At 43.2% G+C, this 19,575-nt stretch overlaps 1 protein-coding gene across 2 annotated transcripts in view; it reads right to left on the minus strand.

Moving 5' to 3' along the window:
• Nucleotides 1-19,575, minus strand: part of ERBB3 (erb-b2 receptor tyrosine kinase 3) — a 111,279-nt gene that overhangs the window by 10,683 nt on the left and 81,021 nt on the right. For both annotated transcript variants that reach the window (XM_083355432.1, XM_083355433.1), the window contains exons 10-22: nucleotides 19,222-19,295; nucleotides 18,256-18,346; nucleotides 17,561-17,760; nucleotides 15,037-15,169; nucleotides 14,849-14,939; nucleotides 13,919-14,073; nucleotides 12,509-12,562; nucleotides 9,686-9,827; nucleotides 8,358-8,477; nucleotides 7,229-7,327; nucleotides 5,089-5,274; nucleotides 3,746-3,901; nucleotides 3,052-3,127 (exon numbers count right to left, since the gene is read on the minus strand). In XM_083355432.1, coding sequence (XP_083211558.1) covers nucleotides 3,052-3,127; nucleotides 3,746-3,901; nucleotides 5,089-5,274; nucleotides 7,229-7,327; nucleotides 8,358-8,477; nucleotides 9,686-9,827; nucleotides 12,509-12,562; nucleotides 13,919-14,073; nucleotides 14,849-14,939; nucleotides 15,037-15,169; nucleotides 17,561-17,760; nucleotides 18,256-18,346; nucleotides 19,222-19,295 — 1,577 coding nt within the window. The remainder of the gene's footprint in view (nucleotides 1-3,051; nucleotides 3,128-3,745; nucleotides 3,902-5,088; nucleotides 5,275-7,228; nucleotides 7,328-8,357; nucleotides 8,478-9,685; nucleotides 9,828-12,508; nucleotides 12,563-13,918; nucleotides 14,074-14,848; nucleotides 14,940-15,036; nucleotides 15,170-17,560; nucleotides 17,761-18,255; nucleotides 18,347-19,221; nucleotides 19,296-19,575) is intronic.

Here is a 19,575-nt window from a genome sequence, read left to right on the forward strand (position 1 = left end):
AAAGGAGAAAATCTCCAGGCACCCAACACTGTAGACAGTCTCTGAATAAGCCAGAAGATTTCCACAACCTCAGGAGCAAACATGATTACAGGCAGTCCTCGACTTAAAATCTGCTGCCGGCATCAAGCTCCCTGCGCCCTGTGCGTTCCCACAGAGAGGGCCTCCTCAGGGTGCCACCAGTCAGAGAATGCCGACTGGTGGCCCCCAGGGGGAGATCCTTCTCTGTGGGCGCCCCGGAGCTATGGAACCAGTTACCGGTTGAGCTCCGGACGGCACCCGATCTGCGCTCCTTTCGCCGCGATCTGAAAACATACTTGTTCAAGCAAGCCGGCCTGGCCTGAGGGGGATTGGTGGGGTTTTTAATTATTTTTATTGGGTTTTTTTACTATGTATCAATTGTATTTTAATCGGGCATGCATTTAATTATCTTTTAGTTTTTGTAAATTTCTGTGTTTTATTCTTGCCCTGTACACCGCCCTGAGTCCTCCGGGAGAAGGGCGGTATAGAAATATTAATAAATTAAATTAAATTAAATTAAATTAAAATTAAAATAGTTCATTTAATTCAAAGTTACAACGGCACTGAAAAAAGTGACTTATGACTGTTTTTCACACTTATGTCCATTGCAGCATCTCCATGGCCAAGTGATCAAAATTCAGATGCTTGGCAGCTGACTCATATTTATGACGGTTGCAGTGTCCCAGGGTCATGTGATCCGCTTTGGTGATTTTCTGATTAGCAAAGTCAATAAGGAAGCCAGATTCACTTAATCCCTGTGTTACTAACTTAACAAATGGAATGATCCATTTAACATCTGTGGCAAGAAAGGTCGTAAAATGGGGCAAAATTCACTTAACACATTTTTTTTACTTAGCAATAGAAATTTTGGGCACAAAAACCTGTATTGTCCATGAGTGGAGAACCACAATTTGGCAAGCAGCAGCTCTTAATAGCCTAAAAAGCAAGAGGAATGTTGTCAGGACTACCAAAGTAGTTGCCAAGAGAGTGGGCAGATTTTTCCTGCATTCTTCTCATTTACTGCATGTTTGGATCTGGAAAGAGGCAACTTACAGTCCCTTTTCCCCATGCATAAGGAGGACAAGTACTTCACAGTTCTTATGCTGATTGTTACTGATAAAAATCTTTAGAGTATCTCTAAGTGTTCTTACTGGATCTGCTCATCAAAGATCTCAAAGTATTTTAAAGCTTAATGAAGGCAGGTCTTTTACAGTAGGGCTATGGGAATCACCCTTGATCTGATTTAAATAATTCAACAACCTGAGTCAATTCAAACCATAAAATCTGAAGAGCATTTTGAAGCTATAGCTTGCACAGACTGTGGTGGCATGGGCATGGGCAGCTCTTAGGGCCTCTAGAATGGTCCGTGTTATTTCGCAAGCTGCCAGTTTGCGATTCAAGGTGTTGGTAATCACCTTTAAAGCCCCGCATGGCATGGGCCCAGGCTACTTGAGGAACTGTCTCACCCTGATGGGACTGGCCGGCCCCACCTGTGCTGGCCAAGGGGGGCTATTGCAGATCATGTCAGCCAAAGAAGTTTGGCTAGTGGGATGCAAGAGAAGAGCTTTCTCTGCCATGGCTCCTACTCTCTGGAACATTCTGTCCCCTGAGGTGAGATTGACTCCCACCTTCCTGACTTAGTAAGAGCTTTAAGAGCTGCTCTGCCAGGTGGCTTCAGGACCCAATTGGGGAGCTTCATACTGGAGATGGTTGACTAAACTTAATCCATATATCTGGCTCCCTCTTTTGCCATTTTGTGTTAATGGTTTTATTTGTTGTGTTATTCTTGTAATTGGTGATTGTACAGGTAATCCTTGACTTATGACCACAATTGAGCCCAAAGTTTCTGTTGCTAAGTGAAATATTTGTTAAGTGAATTTTGCCCCATATTACAACTTTTCTTGCCACTGTCGTTAAGTGAATCACTGCAGTTGTTAAGTCAGTAACATGACTTCAAGGTTGACTCAGCCTTCCATCCTTCCCAGGTAGGTAAAATGAGGACCCAGATTGTTGGGGGCAATAAGCTGACTTTGTAATAATGCCGCTTGGGGGGGGGGGGTGAAAGCCCTAATAAGCAGGCATATACATAGAACGAAGGCTACTGCTAAGCACATTTGATTTGTGCTTAGATCGTAAGCCGCCCTGAGTCTTCGGAGAAGGGCGGGATATAAATGGGATTAAAATAAAATAAATAAATAAATAAATGACTTTTAAGCGAATCTGGTTTTCCCATTGACTTTGCTTGTCAGAAGGGGATCACATGACCCTGGGACACTGCAACCATCGTAAATGTGAACCAGCTTCCAAGCATCTGAATTTTGGTCAGGTGACCTTGGGGATGCTGCAATGGTTGTAAGCGTGAAAAGTGGTCATGAGTTACTTTTTTCAGTGCCCCTGTAACTTTGGTTGCTAAACGAACTGTTGTAAGTTAAGTACTATCTGTAATGTCTTCTAATGTTTTTTTATGTTGTAAGCCACCCGGAGTCATTTGATACGAGATGGGCGGCAAATAAATTTCATAATAAATAAATGAAAATAAGTAAATAAAATCATCAGATTGAGCTAATTTGATTAAGCTACTCAATTCAATAGCATTCACTTCAATTCACTTCAACACATTGATTATAAGATTCATTGTGTAAAGATCGTCAACTGAAATCTTCAAATTCAATCTTTAAATGTAATATTTCAAAGCCTGAATCTGTCTCTCTATCTTGAAATGCTGGTGTTATCATTAGGGACAAATCTAAAGACTAAGAAAGCAAACCTAGCTATAACTAAGCAGGATCAAGTAAAAAAACAAACAAACAAACTACAGATAGAGTAGAATATTTGTATCTCAGGGATGAAATAAAGGGTCATTGGTGCCCTCTGATCTTGATTGTTTTCTTGCAGATATTTCATTACCAAACTAGGTAACACAATCAAACACCAAGGATCCCTAAAAATGTCTTGATTTCTGGAAACTTATAAATAACAAAGATTAAGTAGCTACAGTCAAATTCTTAATAGATGGAACAATTAGACACATACCATAACTCCACACATCACTTTGGTGTGTATATTTTCCAAAGTGTATACTCTCTAATGCCATCCACTTTATTGGTGTCTGAAAAACAAATCAGAAAGAAAAAGTCTAAGAATGAATTTGATCTACCTGAAGATACACATACATGGAGACAGTGGAAGATAGATAGATAACCTTTATTGTCATTTTTCCTGTGGGCACAATGGCACACATTAAAAATGAAATTTAGTTGCTTCCTCTCAAAGTGCACACATACATAACACATTAGAAGTTTCTTCATGGGTTGAGCAGTTATGAATGTGATTCCTTTTCCCCTGGAACTTTTGAAATAAAGTGGTCCTTTAAATCTATTTTTGTCAAACTGTAGCTCACAACTCCTTGGCAATAAAACCTTGACATGTTCCAGTCAACCAAGAGTGTGAGAAGAGCACCATTCAATTGGTGTCCTGACTCATCTGACTGCTTGAGGAGCAACAAAAATCACCACTTGGAATATAAAGATAGCTTTACTCCAGTTTCAATGACCTAATGCAGAGCTGCAAGTAATTAACTTTTCTCCCCAATGTCTAATTGTGAAATCAGGCATATCTACAGCTGAATCTAAACTGGTACAAAACATTCATGCAGAAGTGCTCTCATACACATGCACATACCCATACATCCATACATACACTATCTTTCACTGAAACAGGCACTAACCTTAATTTCATTGTAAAAGTATTTCTTATCATCTGGGTAGAGCAAATCAGCAATGCCAAAATCTGCCACTTGTACTTGGCTAGGGGATTTAACCAAAACATTACGGGCAGCCAGGTTGCGGTGTACCATACGATGTTCTTCCAGATAGTACATACCCTGAATATTAAAAAGGAGATATCAATTTTCCCATTTCCGTGAATTCCATCAGCTTTACATTCCTCCGTTATGGATATTTCATTATTTTTCCATCTTCATGCATACAGTAGTCTCAATGCAGTTACCGTATAAAAGTCTCTTCTTATTGGTTATCTATAAGTCCCAGTAAGAACAGTTCTGGTTTCATCTGTGTATTAAACTTTAGAATTCTTTGTATCGCCTATGCCAGGGGTAGGCAACTTTGGCTCTTTTAGCTGGCTCAGGAACTCTGGGAGTTGAAGTCCATGAGTCATAAAAGAGCCAAGGTTGCCTATCCCTGGTCTATGCATTTCTATCCATTTTTTTTTTTTGCTTTTTCACAAGTCCACCATGGATGATAAAATCAGTCTTCATATGAATGACTGTATTCCAAAGCTCAAGACAGTTGGATTCGTTATGGTTTGAGCATCTGATTCACAAAATTGTATGCTAACCCTGCCCATACATGTTAGCTCAGCTCATCCTAATATAAATCAAGTATTTTATTTCGTGCCCCCTCTCTTCCAAGAGATTGTGAGTTTTGAAAGGGCTGCAGATCCCGGGATCTGTAAGAATTTTCATCCATGGGGTCATCCAAGAACATTTGGGGAAGAGCAAAATTGAAGGAGGTTGAACATTTGTGGAACTTATGAAAATATATTACATCACAGAAATTTTTGAAACAGGTTTTAGGATGTACGCTCAGTTCACGTTAGATTAGATCTGTTTAGGCATGTGGCTGCATTGTATGAGTCAAAAGAGCAACCAAGAACACCCTTGTACAGACGCATAATGCAAGGTAAGTTAAAAGAACATAAAAAAAAATCAGGAAAGTTTCTCCAAATCCACTTATGTCAGTGAAAATGCACTTGTGCTCCTAGAAAACATCCTGTGTGCTTAAAGTTTTGCAAATCTTCTATCCTGCAGATGGCCCTGTGGTATATCTTATATTATTCTAGAACAAAGCCCATCTGCGGGATTCAGGCAGTACATGAAACTACGTCTCTCCACGGAACTGGTCCCTGGTGCTCAAAAGGTTGGGGACCTCCGTTCTAGAAGATTCCTCCATTATATACCGGAAGTAGAATGGAAGGCATTCTTTCCCTCAAACAATGGGAGATCCTACCTGACCTGGAAAAGGATTCTAGCTATTCTTGTAGAAAACCTACCTTGGCAATCTGGACACACCAGTTAAGCATCAGCTGAGGACCAATGGCATCTCTGTTTTTGCGAATATACTCCAGCAGGGAACCCAATGGGAGAAGCTGGGTGACAAGTTGCAGCTGGGGACCAATACAGATGCCCAAGAGACGGACAATGTATGCATGATCCAGGCTACCTATAGCTAGCATGTGCTGCACAAAAGAAAAAGAAAGGCATCAGGGCAAAGTTTTGATTGCAGCTGAAAGTGAAGGCAGGAACTGGGAAAGCTCCAAGGGGAAAAAAAAAAGTCTAGTGCTGACTGAACACAGAATCAACACTCCTTAGTCACAGCTTGCTTCAGACTTTTCACTATCTACCCATCCACACACCCCTCACCCCTAGTCTGCCTATGCATATATAACAGACTAGCCATCTCCTCCAAACAGTGGCTAAGAAAAGCTTCCAACAGATTGTCAGTCTGTACTTTCAATTCTAGTTTCCACAGGGGGAGAGAGTGGGGATCAGCAGCAATGATGGTGCTATTGAAAGAGCATCAGATAAGGATCCCTCTTGCCAGGGCTTTTTTCCTCATAGAACGCTCAGAACGGAGTTCCGGCACCTTTTTTGGATGGAACCTTGTAGCGTAGGCAAGGCGGGTTGTATGACGTGTGTGAGTTCCGGCACCTTTTTCTTTTACAAAAAAGCACTGCCTCTTGCAATGCTAATGCTTGGCATTACCTACAAGGTACTTTCTTTGTTATTTTAATGTACATGGAAAGGTTAATTTGGGCGTAATTTGCCAAAGATCTGCCCTGCCCACCGTGCCCCAATCTGTTGCCAACACCATGGATCTCTGTGCATCCTTATGGCAGTTCTCTTCCAAAAAAATGGGATATAAATGCCCTTTGTGTTTTGACTTTCACATAGATGACTTAATTTACTACAGTTTCCTCAGTCTGACCCCCTACACAGGATTATAGTTCCCAATTTCTAATCAGCATAGAGAACCAACACGTCTGGAAGGCACTGTTACAGAAATCCAGATTGTTACAGAACGTGCCCTGCTTGTGGTCAGACACACTTCTTTCACTGCCTTATAGGGTAAAGAGTCCATTGGCCTCTTCCCCAAGTGCTTTTCAGCTCCAAGGGGGCATTAGAATTCTCCTAGCTCTTGATATGGATGTAGCTGGAAGAGGAACGAGACTTATTCCTGGCCTACAAGTGGAAATTTATAAGAGGAGATTTGCATTTACAATATCAATGGGGACAGGCATCCTCAAGATAAACTACAGGTTCTTTATTTAAAGTCTGTAGTACCTAAAATCAGAGGAACAACAACGTTTGGGGAAGTGAAACCAATGGCTCTATAGAAAAGCCCTAAACACCCCCTTGTTTTTACACACAGATGCATGCGCACACACACAATATCACAGTCCTATTCCCTAAAGACTGATATGCAAAGAAGGTGGGATGTTGAGAATCAGCTTGGTAGATTGGCTAAAGTGGTGACTGGCAGTTCTAGTCCCACCTTAGGCATGAAAGCTGGCTGGGTGAATTTGGGCCAGTCACACTTTCTCAGCCAACCCAACTCATAGGATTGCTGAAGAGAAAACAGGAAGCAGAAATATTAGGCAAGTTCACCGAGTTATATACTAAAAATGTGGGATAAATAATAACAACTTATGTTTGACCACCAACACCATCACCCCATCTTCCACATTAAATGTTTCTGATTGGGACTACAAAGTGAAAGATTATGAGGACCATAATCAGTAATCACAGATGCAAAGTCTTCAGTCCTACGTAGAAATATTGAGGTGTACCCATAAAAAACCAGCAGCTCAGGGATGAAGTTCAACCATACATTCAAAGGTACTTCTGAGTTATCAGTTATTAGCAAGTCCAACACAATTAAAGGCGACCAGCAAAGTTGAATAAATATTCAGTCAAAAGCAACCAATTCATATCCAGATCAACTGCACTGAAGATAATTTCCTTGCAGTTGAAAAATAGGAAATCCGATGCCTTTTGGGATTTACTGCACTTTACCCAGAAATTTATCAATAGATAATGATCTATTAATTTCTTGTCTGTCTGTCTGTGCAAGAGAAGGAATTTGTGGAGGCCAATCACACCTTTTCTGCCTGTGACCTGTGTAGCACTTACATCAGTTACAGCATGGAAGGACTGTCGACCACTCGGATCCTGGATAACTTTGATGCTTACAGGGATCTTAATAGAGTCTCCTTCTGGAATCCAGACACCCTAAAAGGAAGGAAAACTGGGAATAACCAATTGTTTAAAATGAGGAATCATGCATAAAATAATAAATGTTGAGGAATCACTGGGAATCATGATCTTCTAACGTTGTTTTCTATTTTATCCTGTTTGTCATTCAGCAAACTCCAGGTGGAATTTTTCCTATCTGCTGCTCTTTTCCGACAAAACAAGAAGCAGAGGATCCCATTAGTCTAAACTGAAGCGGTGACAGCTCTAATTAAAGATCATATTTGCCCATCATCAGAATTTTTAAGAGCTCCATCTCAGCCAAAGTAGAAAGTCACATTGAGCTGAGTCACTTCTCTGTTTAAGAGAGACAAATGTAATGTTATTCGGAATCAGAAAGCAAATGTAGAGAATGAAGGATGCTTGATTTGATAAAGTATTTGTGAACTGTAGCTGATCATAAACTGAATGTAGGACAATAGTGAGATTTAGCTGCTAAACAAGGCAACTGCAGTTTTAGGCTGAATCGACAAAAACATTTCAATTAAATCATGGAACCCAATAATTCCTTTTTATTCTGCTTTGATCCAACCACAACCCAAGTATTGGTTTAGTACTGGGCACTGTGCTTTAAGAAGATGTCAGAGAAATTGGAAAAGATTCAGAAAAGAGCGATGGAGATGATCAGGGACTAAGAACTAAGTTACATGAAGAAATACGGAAGTTGCTTGGTATGCTTAGCCTTAAAAAAATGGTTGAGGAGAACTATGACATCATTTTCCCCTCTGATTATCTAGAAAGAGTTCATGTACAAGAATACTGGGTGGTTTTGTGTGCTGCCTGCATCCCACGGACCGGGCTTTGTTTGTTTGTGCAGCCCGGCTGCTGGCATGCCGCGGCCCGGTGCTGGTCCACGGACCGGGGGTTGGGGACCCCTGGTCTAGCTGCCAATTCTTCTTCACAGGCGGAGCAATATTCTCTGCTCCTTGCTACGTTGCGACTGGAAGCAGCCTGGAGCATGTTTAACCACACAGACACAGAAGCTCTTCCCTCCAGGTTTACAACTTACTCTATGTACTGTTCCAAACACGCCCGATCCTAGAACTTTCAGCTTCTTTAATTCTGTCTCCTTGAAGATTCGAGCCAGGACCTTGTTGGCTTTCTCGCTGGGATCCAGAGGTTCCAAACTCTTAGAGGAAAAACAAACAAACCCCAAAAGCAGGTCAGGTACTACTTGTTTCCTCAGTATTCCTCTTGGAAAAGGCAGGGGTGGGCCACTTTTGGTGCTAAGACCCCGAAAGGATTACCCCTGGAAACATGCCTAATTATAAAATGCATGCAATAACAAAACACGACATTTGTGAGAAGAAAAGACTAGACTTCTCAAGTTGACTGCTGCCATCCTAGTGGGATTTCTGTAGGTGTTCAAAAGCTTTGCTAGGTACACATATGATGCAGAGTTATAAATATTATGTTGAGAGCCAGTTCTTTGCTTTGCAACCAGCCACTTTTCTAATCATTTATTTTTTGTTAAAACAAATATTTCAAATCAGGAGAGCAAGGAACCCAAGGCACCCTCGTACCCATGGGCACGATGCTGCTTATTCCTGTGACAGTAGGATCATAATTCTCAAATATACCAAAAACATTTAAGATTTTTTAAAATAGGCTTCACTTCAACCTACAGAAATTGTACCAGGATGGCAGCAGGCAACTTGAGAAGGCTAATTCTTCTCTTCTCACAAATGGTTGTTTCATTATTGCATCCCTTTTATGGATTCGTCTGCTATTATCTCTAACGCAGCTTCTAGAAACCAAGATGATACAAAACAAAATTCTTCCCCATCATACCAGCATTTTTCAGTGGAATTTCTGATTAGTAATGGTATTTCTTTTAGGAACAGACATTTCTCATAGTCCTCAAGAACAGAGGACAATATCTCCCATCATCCCACCTCCATCAAGCAATGGAGGACCCAGGGGTGAGTCTGTATGGTGGGGAGAAGGCGGGTATTAAGAGTGTCAAATGGCAGGCCCAATTGGGCAACTGAAGCCCACTTTTTAGAAATGTATTTTGCAATGATCAGTGCATATTAGGACAGTCCTAAATGGATTTTTCCTTTTTTTTTTCCTCCTAGGGTGATAGCTTCCATTTCAGGGTATTTGGTTGTACTTCAGGCAAAGTTCAGTTCTATACTCTGAAGGCAACCTGTTTGGGTTTAATGTGGACTTACTCGCAAGCAAGAGTGCAGCTTTTAATAGTCTGCTTCCCCCACAACATAAAGAGATCCGGATCCAGTCTTGGATAATGAATGATAACCTCCCCCTCCCTTCCATATGGTCAAATCTGACTGGTTACTTGCGATCTTCAACGTGGCCTAGAGTATATCCTCTTACCTCCCCTCTCTCTAAGTATCTGCGCATGGCTCTCTTCTTCTGAATCTTCTTGCCACGGCAGTATAAGAAGGTGAGCAAAACAAATGAACAGAAGGCGAAGAGGCAGCCCACAACCATCACAGCAATCATTGTTGGAGCTTTCCTAAGAGAGACACTGTAGGTTAGGACTGCGCATGCATCACGGCACGTTAAAAACAGTAAAGGAGAAAGGGGGTGGGGAAGAGAGAAAGATTTCAGCAACCTGAACATCCTAGCTTTCATCTGGAAACATATTTCTGGCCTTCAGGCTGCAATTGGTGAAATGAGAAGGCCGTACAAGTTAAACCTCGGTAAGTGGGATGCTAGACACGTAAGATGTTCCTTGAGGGAGGGATAGAGGCTGAATAAATGGGTAAATATAATGGGCTTAATCTGAATCGGATTAAGGAAAAAACTCAGCCTCTCAGACCTTTTTTAAGAATTACCACAGAAAATGAAAGTGGAACATGATGAACATGCTAAAATAGGATGCTCATATAAAGCATATTTATTGTCCTTTGAGAAGGTTGCTCATAAATCATTTTCAGTACCACCAATGCCTAATGTTGGAGATGCTTTAGCCAAGGAGCGATGCATTTGGCAGGTGGACAGTCAAGAAAGGTGACTATCACCATTGCTGCCCAGCATCAAAGAGCTTGTTGCCATAGTTCTACAGTCCATTGAGAGCCAGAGATGGAGCAGCAAAAGTTTGTGAGCAATTCCTCCCAAAGGCTTCCATCATGTGCCTATCTTGGAGAGCAGAGCATCTTCTGCACCCCTCTTACTTGCCTGTTGTTCCTCGAGGCTTTGAGCCAAATTGTTTTATAATCTCTTCGAATTCTCTCCTTTCATCACGGAAGCTGCATCTCACCCATAACAAGGGGGTTTGGTGGGGGTTAGCTACTGGTTTTGTGTTTTGCCAAGTGAGCCTAATTCTAGAGGTTTACTTTCCAAGCAAGTACAACAGCAGCTCTTTTGAATGAAACTCAACTCTCAGGGTGAGTTTATGGGTATAAGCACATAATATTCACTTGATGATGAAATGGGTGGCATATAAATTTAATAAATAAACAATGGGATTCCCTTTTTCTGGAATGCTTTTCTGACTTCCCAGGCTAGCCTAATTTCCTGGTGTTCCTTCATCAAAGCATTAAGACGGTTTGACCCTGCTTAGCTTTTCAAGACAAGACAAGGTGCTGCTACCTAACTGGGCTCCAAGCCAACAGGGAGCCCAAATTCCAGCAATCCTCTTCACAATTGGCCTAATGACTTTCTCCCCTGCATTTATGGCTCTGTTTCAAGAGCACGAGAGAGAAAAAAAGAGAAGGGAAATGAGCTTCCACAAAAAAAAAAGGTGAGAACTTCCTTTCCCTTATTACGGGAGAAAACAGGTGGGGTGGGAAAGAGATCAAAATGGGATGATCCGCGCCCTCCGGCAACAGGCCAGAACCTGCAGTAGCCAGCCCATGCCACCCATGAAGGCCTCCAGGCAAACCACGAGCACTGGTGGGAAAAAGACAGAAGGTTGCAGATGGAGCAAGAAAAAATGGGGATGTGATGAGAAGGACCCTTTTAAGTCAACACTGGGAGAGGTAGTTTTTGCACCACGGTGGATGTGTGAGATCCAAATCTAGATATTTGAATTTCTTCTTAATCCTCCCCCCCCACCACCACTTTTTTAAAGTCTTGAGATTCTTTCTGAACGAGGGAGCTGAGAGTTCAGATTGTGAAACTATTTTTTTACCGGAGTGCCTGCCTTAGATGGAAGGACAATAAAAACAACAACATTGAGGGGGGGGAGGGGAGCCAACAGAGAAAAAAGGGCTGTGATCCTGGCCAGTTTTCCTGTCTTGGCCCATGGAAGCCTCTACAGATGTGCCAAAGTGCTCCTTCAAACCCCAATTGGAAAGGGGTTAATCTTGGAGAGAATCCATGCCACAATTGCAGTTTAATTTGGAAAAGGAACTTGAAAGAGAAGCCCTTTGGCTAAAAAAAATTGTCAAAATAAGGAAGCAAAAGCATTTATTTTAACCAGGTTTTAACGGAAAGAGGGTTTAACTCTTCAAAAAAAATGTAATCTGTTATCTTCAACCAGCTGTTCACACAGTATGCTTTGGGGCAGAAGATGTAGTATTATATACCACAACCAGGAATTGCCTAAGTTATTTTCTAGCTGTTGGAGGAAGATGTGCAAGAGAGAAGCAAAACAATAATCACAGTACAAAATAAATTATCAATTTCCAGTGTTCCTTGTAAACCGAGTGAATGAATGAACCTTCATTGTCAAAGTACAACCATGTATACATTGAGATATACAACTCAGTGGCTTTATCTAAATTATGATAATTCTAATCCTGTGGATCTAACCTGAATAAATCTGGATCCAATTCATTATCTCTATCAGCCTTACAATCATTTTAAAGGACAGCCACTATTGTCTTCAAGGAAGACAGAGAGAAAAGTACAGTGTTTGTCTATAGTCAAGATGTGATTTATACTTAAGAAGTGATTCAAATCAGGGGCATCACAGCCTATGTGACAGACTGTCCATCCATCAAATGGCAAGATTAGAGATGCTAGAGATGGAATTTAGGACTTTCTTGGTACAAGGATATGGTGATGTAACACCATATGTAAGGATATGTGATGTAACCCAACAATGCTTTGTAAGGGTTAAAACTTCTTTCAAATATTAGTAGTAATCTGAGAGCACAGGACAAATCACAAAGATTCTTTCTACCCACCCACTCTTTTTATATCCTTTCCCCATCTCCCCCAGACTCCCCAACAGCTCCTGACAGGTACCTGGGGCCAGGCAGTCCCACAGTGAAGCAATTTTCAATCTCTGGACCAGAACACCTGTAAGAAATGGAAGCACAGGGTTACCTTGCTTACCCAAACCCAGATTCACTGAATTTATCCAACTGCTTGCATTCACATAACATCCCAAACCGTAAACTAACCACAGCGAATGGCAGAATGCCGTGAACCAAAAAACAGCCTATGATGAGAACCCAGCCAATATGTTTCTTACAGAAGAACTAGGTAGGTCAAAGGAATGCTTGCCTTTTTTGACAAACACAGAGTCTTGCCAATATCACTCTCCTGTAGTTTTCCAAGACCAGAGCCTATGAATTTTGTCCTCAGGGGACTCTATAGGTCTTTATTTTTTTTCAGAGCTGGGCAAGCAATCCAATTCTTGGTCCCCAAGCCCCATGAGCAACCTGACATTAATAATGCCTTGCACTAACAAATACTTTAGTCCACAATCTGCATCCTGATAAGAGATTTTGGGCTGGTGTAAACATCAGGCATAATTTTTGGACTTTCCCCCCTTTCCTGCTTTCAGAACCATCTTGCCCAATGAAAAATTCTGAAGAATTCAAACTCTTGCACCCTTGAATCCTTTTATCAATCAAATATGATTTGGAGATTTCCCCCTCCCCTTCTTCGCAAGCCTGCAAGGCTTGTTTTGTTCCTTGTGAAATGATTTGGATTGACAGGCTTATTTTCATTATAAGGACTGTGGACTCTTGACCCCACAATACAATGCTGTACCTGAAGCTTCTCCAGGAAGAAACAGTACTGCCTATATTAAATCCAATGCAGTTTTCCATTGTCTTCCTCACCTGGCTGTCTTCCTGACATTTGAACAATACAATACTTGTGGCTTCAGTCATAATAGTGCCAGCAAGAATTTCAGCCAAGTAACTATCTGAAATCCATGTTCTTAGGGCTACTTAAAAGATCTTAATTTCACACTTTGGACTGAAATCACTAAGCCCTGGGCTCAGAGCCTGGAGCAGAACTCTTTGCATCTCTGAGTGTGCCCTGTTCTTGAAAGACACCTGAAAAAGTTGGACTTTTCCCAGGCACTTTGATAGATATGTATGTGGCTTCTCCTGGATTTTTTGTACAAATATGATATCCTGCCCAGATAGCACTTGTGCACCTCTGGGGCGGGGTGGGTGCTTGTTACAGTACCAGTAATTAAAATCAATAAAAGGCTGTAACTAAGATTACCAACCAGAAGTGTGATATAATAAGTGTTTCTCAACCTTGGCAGCTTGAAGATGTGAGGACTTCAACTCCCAGAATTCCCCAGCCAGCATGGGGAACTGAATTCAATGAGAGATATTGCTGGAGAAGACATGATTGCAACAATCTGGGTGCTGGGTGTTTTGTTTTTTTTTTTGGTTTTTTTTTAGCCCTTACCCCTCTGTGCAATTCTCATGGCACAGCCAGCACTCCTTTTTGGCATCAGGATACTTGAAGATTAGTCCCTTCGCCCCAAGGATTCCTGATGGGCAGCTTTCAACACAATGGGGCCCATCCTTATAGTTTGCGCAGGTCACACACTCATCAGCCCCCTGAAGAGGAAAACAGGACACCATTGTATATGGGCAGGGGATGATCCCAGAGCCTTGAGTCAGAGCAGGTAGGCAGTACTCAGGATAGAGACAGTTCAGAAGTTAAGGTTATCAGTCTTCCAAGGAACAGGGTCTTAAAAGGTAAAGGTAAAGGTTCCCCCGCACATGCGTGCTAGTCGTTTACGACTCTAGGGGCCGGTGCTCATCTCCGTTTCAAAGCCGAAGAGCCAGCGCTTGTCTGAGGATGTCTCCGTGGTCATGTGGCCGGCATGACTAGACGCCAAAGGCGCACGGAACGCTGTTACCTTCCCACCGTAGTGGTCCCTATTTTTCTACTTGCATTTTTACGTGCTTTCGAACTGCTAGGTTGGCAGAAGCTGGGACGAGTAACAGGCGCTCACTCTGTTACGCGGCACTCGGGATTCGACCCGCCAAACTGCCGACCATCTGATTGACAAACTCGCGTCCTAACCCACTGAGCCACCGCGTCTTTACAGGGTCTTTACTGCCCTCCAAAAGCTAGAGGAGCATCTCTAGAGACAAGGAGAGGAACGTCTCAGCTCTTCCTGTCTAGCCCTCAGGAAAGGCTGCATCTGTTTAGGAAAAGCAGTTATAGGATAGGAAATAGGAGCAGCTGTTTTGCCCCAGGACAATTCCTGGAAATTATTTTAGATGTTTTAAACTGCCTCTTACCCCTGAAAATGCAGCGAGTTTAAACGTAGAAGTAATTTAATTCCCTCCCTCCCTGCCTCCTTAAAAATGCGTTCTATCATACTTGTCCATTACAGGTGAGGCCTCCCTCGATCTTCTGGCACTGTGGATGGCACAGCAAGCAAACGTCCCCTTGAGCAAATTCTCGACTCTCCCTGCATGTAGCCAAGGGAAGAAAGGAAGTGTTAGAGGCACGGGTCTGCGATGGAACCAGGGAGAAGGGAAGCAGGTGCCCTTGGCTGCTATTCTTACCCCTCGTAGAAGTTGCAGGAGACAGTGCAGACCCCGTCACGGCTGTAGTTCTGGCAAGAGACACACTGGTCTGGGCCAGGCCCCCAACAACCATCACTGGAGCAAAGAGGATCACAGACCTTTCCCTCTTGCGCTGACAGAAAAAGAGAACGGATCACAAATGGGAGCTGTCTGTCAAAGCCCCTTTTGTTCCTCTTGAGCTGTCTGAAGGAAAACAGGTCAAAGCCAATCATCTCAGATTGTGTATTTTAATCAGAACCCTTTGGAAACACCGATAGCTCCGTTTGATCAGTACTTCTTGCTGTCCCCAGACAACGCCGCTATTACTGCCAAGGAACAAGCATGCTCGTTGGCCACGTTATCGAAATGTTAGTGGAAGATTTGTGAGCAGATTTGTGACCAAGACAGCTGAGGGCAAATGAGAATGAGCATTTTCAGAGTATGGATATTATGGGGTTGCAGTTTGGTTCACTACAATTGGATAGGAAAGATGTGTATGAAAGACCTGTGACTGGTCTCTCCACCAGCAAACAATCGCATGTCGAAAGCAGACCCACATCATTTATTTTGTAAAGACACTGAGAAGCAGAAGCACAGTGCCGGTGGAAAATGTACGGTATGTGTCTAAGTGAGTCTGATCGAATCACTTTCCCTTATGAGGCTAGGCTGAAATTGCCACAATGAACCAGGCACGTTAGCAGTAGAGGACAAAAGGTCAGGAATCTTGACTAAAAGATCCATCTGGGAGGTAGATAAGAAAGAAGCTTATTGAGGAAGCAAAGGAAAAAAAGGGTTACCTGAAGCAGACAAGGAAGCTGGGCCTGAGCACATGGGGGAAAACCCAATCCTAGCTAACCAACAAAGCAAGAGTCATTTCTGCATCCAGACTTAGCAGCTTCCATCCCTCTAGCTCACAGGTCGGCAACCCGCGGCTCCGGAGCGCGCGCACCACTCCCAACGGGAGGAGGTGCGTGTGCACTTCTTGGAACGGGCGGCGGCGGCACCCGTTTGGAGACCTGCTGCCGCCGTCTGGAAAGCTGCCATGGCCCGTTTACAGAGCTACCGCCTTCGGTAGCTCTGCAAACGGGCCACGGCAGCTTTACAAACCAGTGGCAGCAGGTCTCCAAACGGGTTATCGGGCAGAGGTGCGCGCGCACCTCTCCAAAGGTTTGGAGAGCTGCGCGCGCACCTCTTGGAACGGGCGGCGGTGGCACCGGTTTGGAGACCTGCTGCCACCGGTTTAGAAAGCTGCTGCGGCCCGTTTGCAGAGCTACCGAAGGCGGTAGCTCTGTAAATGGGCAGCGGCAACTTTCCAAACCAGCGGCAGCAGGTCTCCAAATGGGTGTTCGAGCAGAGGTGCGTGTGCACCTCTCCAAAGGTTTGGAGAGCTGCGCGCCCACCTCTCCGAACGAGCGGCAGTTTGGAGGTCCCGGGGGGTGGCTCCGGCAGCGCCCGGGGTGAAGGCAGCGCCGCAACCCAGCGCCTGTCACCAGGGAGACCCGTCGCCGCCGGCGTGCAGGTGCGTCCACATAAAAAAAAGTGGAATCGTGCGTGTGCATTCACGCACACGCATGCGCAAAAACAAAACATTTTGCGCATGCGCGTGCGTGGATGCACGAGCGCGGCTCCCACTTTTTTTTTATGTGTGGTGGAACCGGTTCCCAGTGGCTCTTTTGCTTTTTCAGGTTGCCGACCCCTGCTCTAGCTAGTGCCTGGCTGGTAAGTGTGGATGAGTGAGTGAATGAGTGTGTGTGTGTGTGTATGTGTCTGTCTGTTTCTCTCCCTCTGTGTGTTTTTGTGTGTGTGTGTGTGTGTGTGTGTGTGTCAGAGAGAGAGAGAGAGAGAGAGAGAGAGAGAGAGAGAGAGAGAGAGAGAGAGAGAGAGAGAGAGAGAGAGAGAGAGAGAATGTGCATTGTAACCAGGAAAGCTTTGCTACTTTAAATCAACTGGATCTCTGTATATTCCAAAGAAGCTGATATGCCTCAGTGGTTGAAAGGGATTTGTATGTGTGTCCCCAATTATTTCCTCATTGTTGACTAGAGTTCTGTGTCTTGTCTTTTCTAGCCACACCTATCTGGAAAACCCCAGTAGAAAGCAAAGGGGGCTTACAAGATCCACATTCCACAACAGGCTGTGTGTGTGTGTGAGTAAATGAAACACTCCTTCTTATGAGAGTGCTCCCTTTCTAGGAAGGTGAAGAGGAGAGCACTCTGGGATGTCCTTGTAAGGTTAGTCCCGGAGAGGAAAAGTGACCGGTTCATTCCTAAGGGATAGATGTGTTTCCTGCTGTTTCCAAATTCTGGGAATTATAAATTAACATATCTGGAAGGCAGCAGGTTGGGCTGAGTAGCTTTATGTAATGCACATGTGTATGTTTGCTCACATCTGAAAAATAATTCCCAGTCCAGCAGTTAGCCGCATCCTAGCCGTATTACTGCTAGAAGAAACAATTGCTGCTGTTTGATTCTGTTCATTAATGGGATCCCTCCACAGCCTTGCTCCCTTTTCTATTATTCTCGCTTACTGCATTTCCTGGGAGATTTGTTACTCCTGATGTTAAGATCTGCCCGTCGACGAGAGAGACGTGTCCAATTGATGGTGTGATAATAGCAAAGTTGTCGATTCTCAGTGATATAGACCTGGCCAGCACTGATCTCCTGAAGAGAGCGAAAGTCTAAGGAGGTGATGTTCATGTTCTTCATGATCAGCAAAGAAAATCCACGGCTAAAAAAACACACAGCAGACTCCGTCTCAGAAGAGGAATGGAAGCAACTCTGTTAAGTTCACAAGTACTGGAGGCACAATGAATGTGGAAAACTGGCAGAGCAGAATCCAAATACGTGTCTTCAGACCCATCTTGGATCACCTACAGTAGAGTCTCCATATGCATGAAGGTGCTAGATTGCAAACCCTTTACTGAAGGGTGGGGAACCATGGCCCTTTTATGACTTGTGGACTTCAACTCCCAGAATTCCTGAGCCAGCATTCTCAGGAAATCTCCAGTTCTGGGAGTTGAAGTCCACAAGTCATAAAAGGGCCATGGTTCTCCACCCCTGCTTTACTGGAACGCACTATGGCAAAGCCTTTATTGTAGGGGCTTTTCAAACTTCCCAACCTCTCTTCAGCAGAAAAGGCAAATTGGAGGGATCACTATCTTTAAAGTTTCTTACAACTCAAATGCAAAGGTAAAACATGCCAATCAACGGAAAAAATGCTTACTTATACAGGCTGCGCCCACCAATGGTGACCAAGTTGGAGAAGATGCTGAAATTCTGCATGTGCTTGGGCCATGACTGGATATTCAAGTAACCTACAGCAACAACAAGTAGTTCACTTTTGAATCCCTTATACCTTGTCCCATCATTGCCAGGCATCCCCCCTCTCCAGGTGCCTGCAAATAAGACTTTTTACTATGCAACTGACCTGCCCACTAACAGAATTTTGCAAGGGGGCAACACTGTCCTTTGCTATTTCCAATCCTATCAATGCTTCTTTCATTCTGTTCCTTTGTCCAGAAAATCCCCCAAAGTAAGATGAAATGATTACATCGCATATGTTGATTAGTGATATTAAGAATCAAACTTTTGGGGCCAACCATTATGCCACCTCCAAAATTCAATTCCCTGCATGGTAAATTGTATTATTTTTCTAAGTCCCAGAAGGGCCCTTGCCTAACGTTCTGGTATTCTCCAGAAAGCTCCCATAAGGACTAGGTAGCATGACTAATAGGTCACCACCTCCCCAAATAGTCTTTATTATGCAAGTTTTCCTTTCAAACAGCAAACCTGTACTTTTCATGTGGTACGCTGTGGCCTGCATGGGTCTGAGTCTGTTTTATGACATCATGCATAGTCTGTTCCAAAATCTCATTTTATTTAATTTGAATTTTACTTTACTTGTATTCCATTTTTCTGCCAACATAGTGCTCAAAACTCACAAAAGCAACTACTAGGACATTTGGGCTTTTCGTCTCCCAAACCCCAAAGTATAATCTTCTTCAGAGTTCCAAACACTTTCCCAAATAACTTTCTCTTACTTTCTAGTTTTTCTTCAAGCTTGCTTCATGCCAGGAAGACGACACCAGAAAGCGGGTGAAATATCAAAGAGCACTCTCCTTAACACCTGCACTACACCCAACATGCTGCATATTCCATATTTCTCTAACGTTCTCTGCACCCAACTCACCAGTGATCTCTCGCACTGTCCTGAAGACATTGAGTTTTTCTGGATCCAAGGCATTTATGTTGTGCCAAGGGTCTCTGTGGGAAGAATGGAGCTGATCAGAACCAGTGGGACACCTTGAGAAGGAATCTGATAGCTGTTTTCTTGAAGAATTTCATCATAGGAATACATATTACAGGGTATCTTATTCCAACTTGATTTATTGCCATAATTCCAAGTACATGATTATGTTTATAACATTCATAAGTTAGTACCGCGTTTCCCTGAAAGTAAGACCCAGCCAAAAAGTAAACCCTAGCTTGATTTGGGGCCTAATATAAGCCCTACTCCAAAAATAAGCCTGTTCTGTACCAGCCT

The sequence above is a fragment of the Vipera ursinii genome (assembly GCF_947247035.1).
Source record: "Vipera ursinii genome assembly, chromosome: 2".
In the NCBI taxonomy this organism is placed as follows: domain Eukaryota; kingdom Metazoa; phylum Chordata; class Lepidosauria; order Squamata; family Viperidae; genus Vipera; species Vipera ursinii.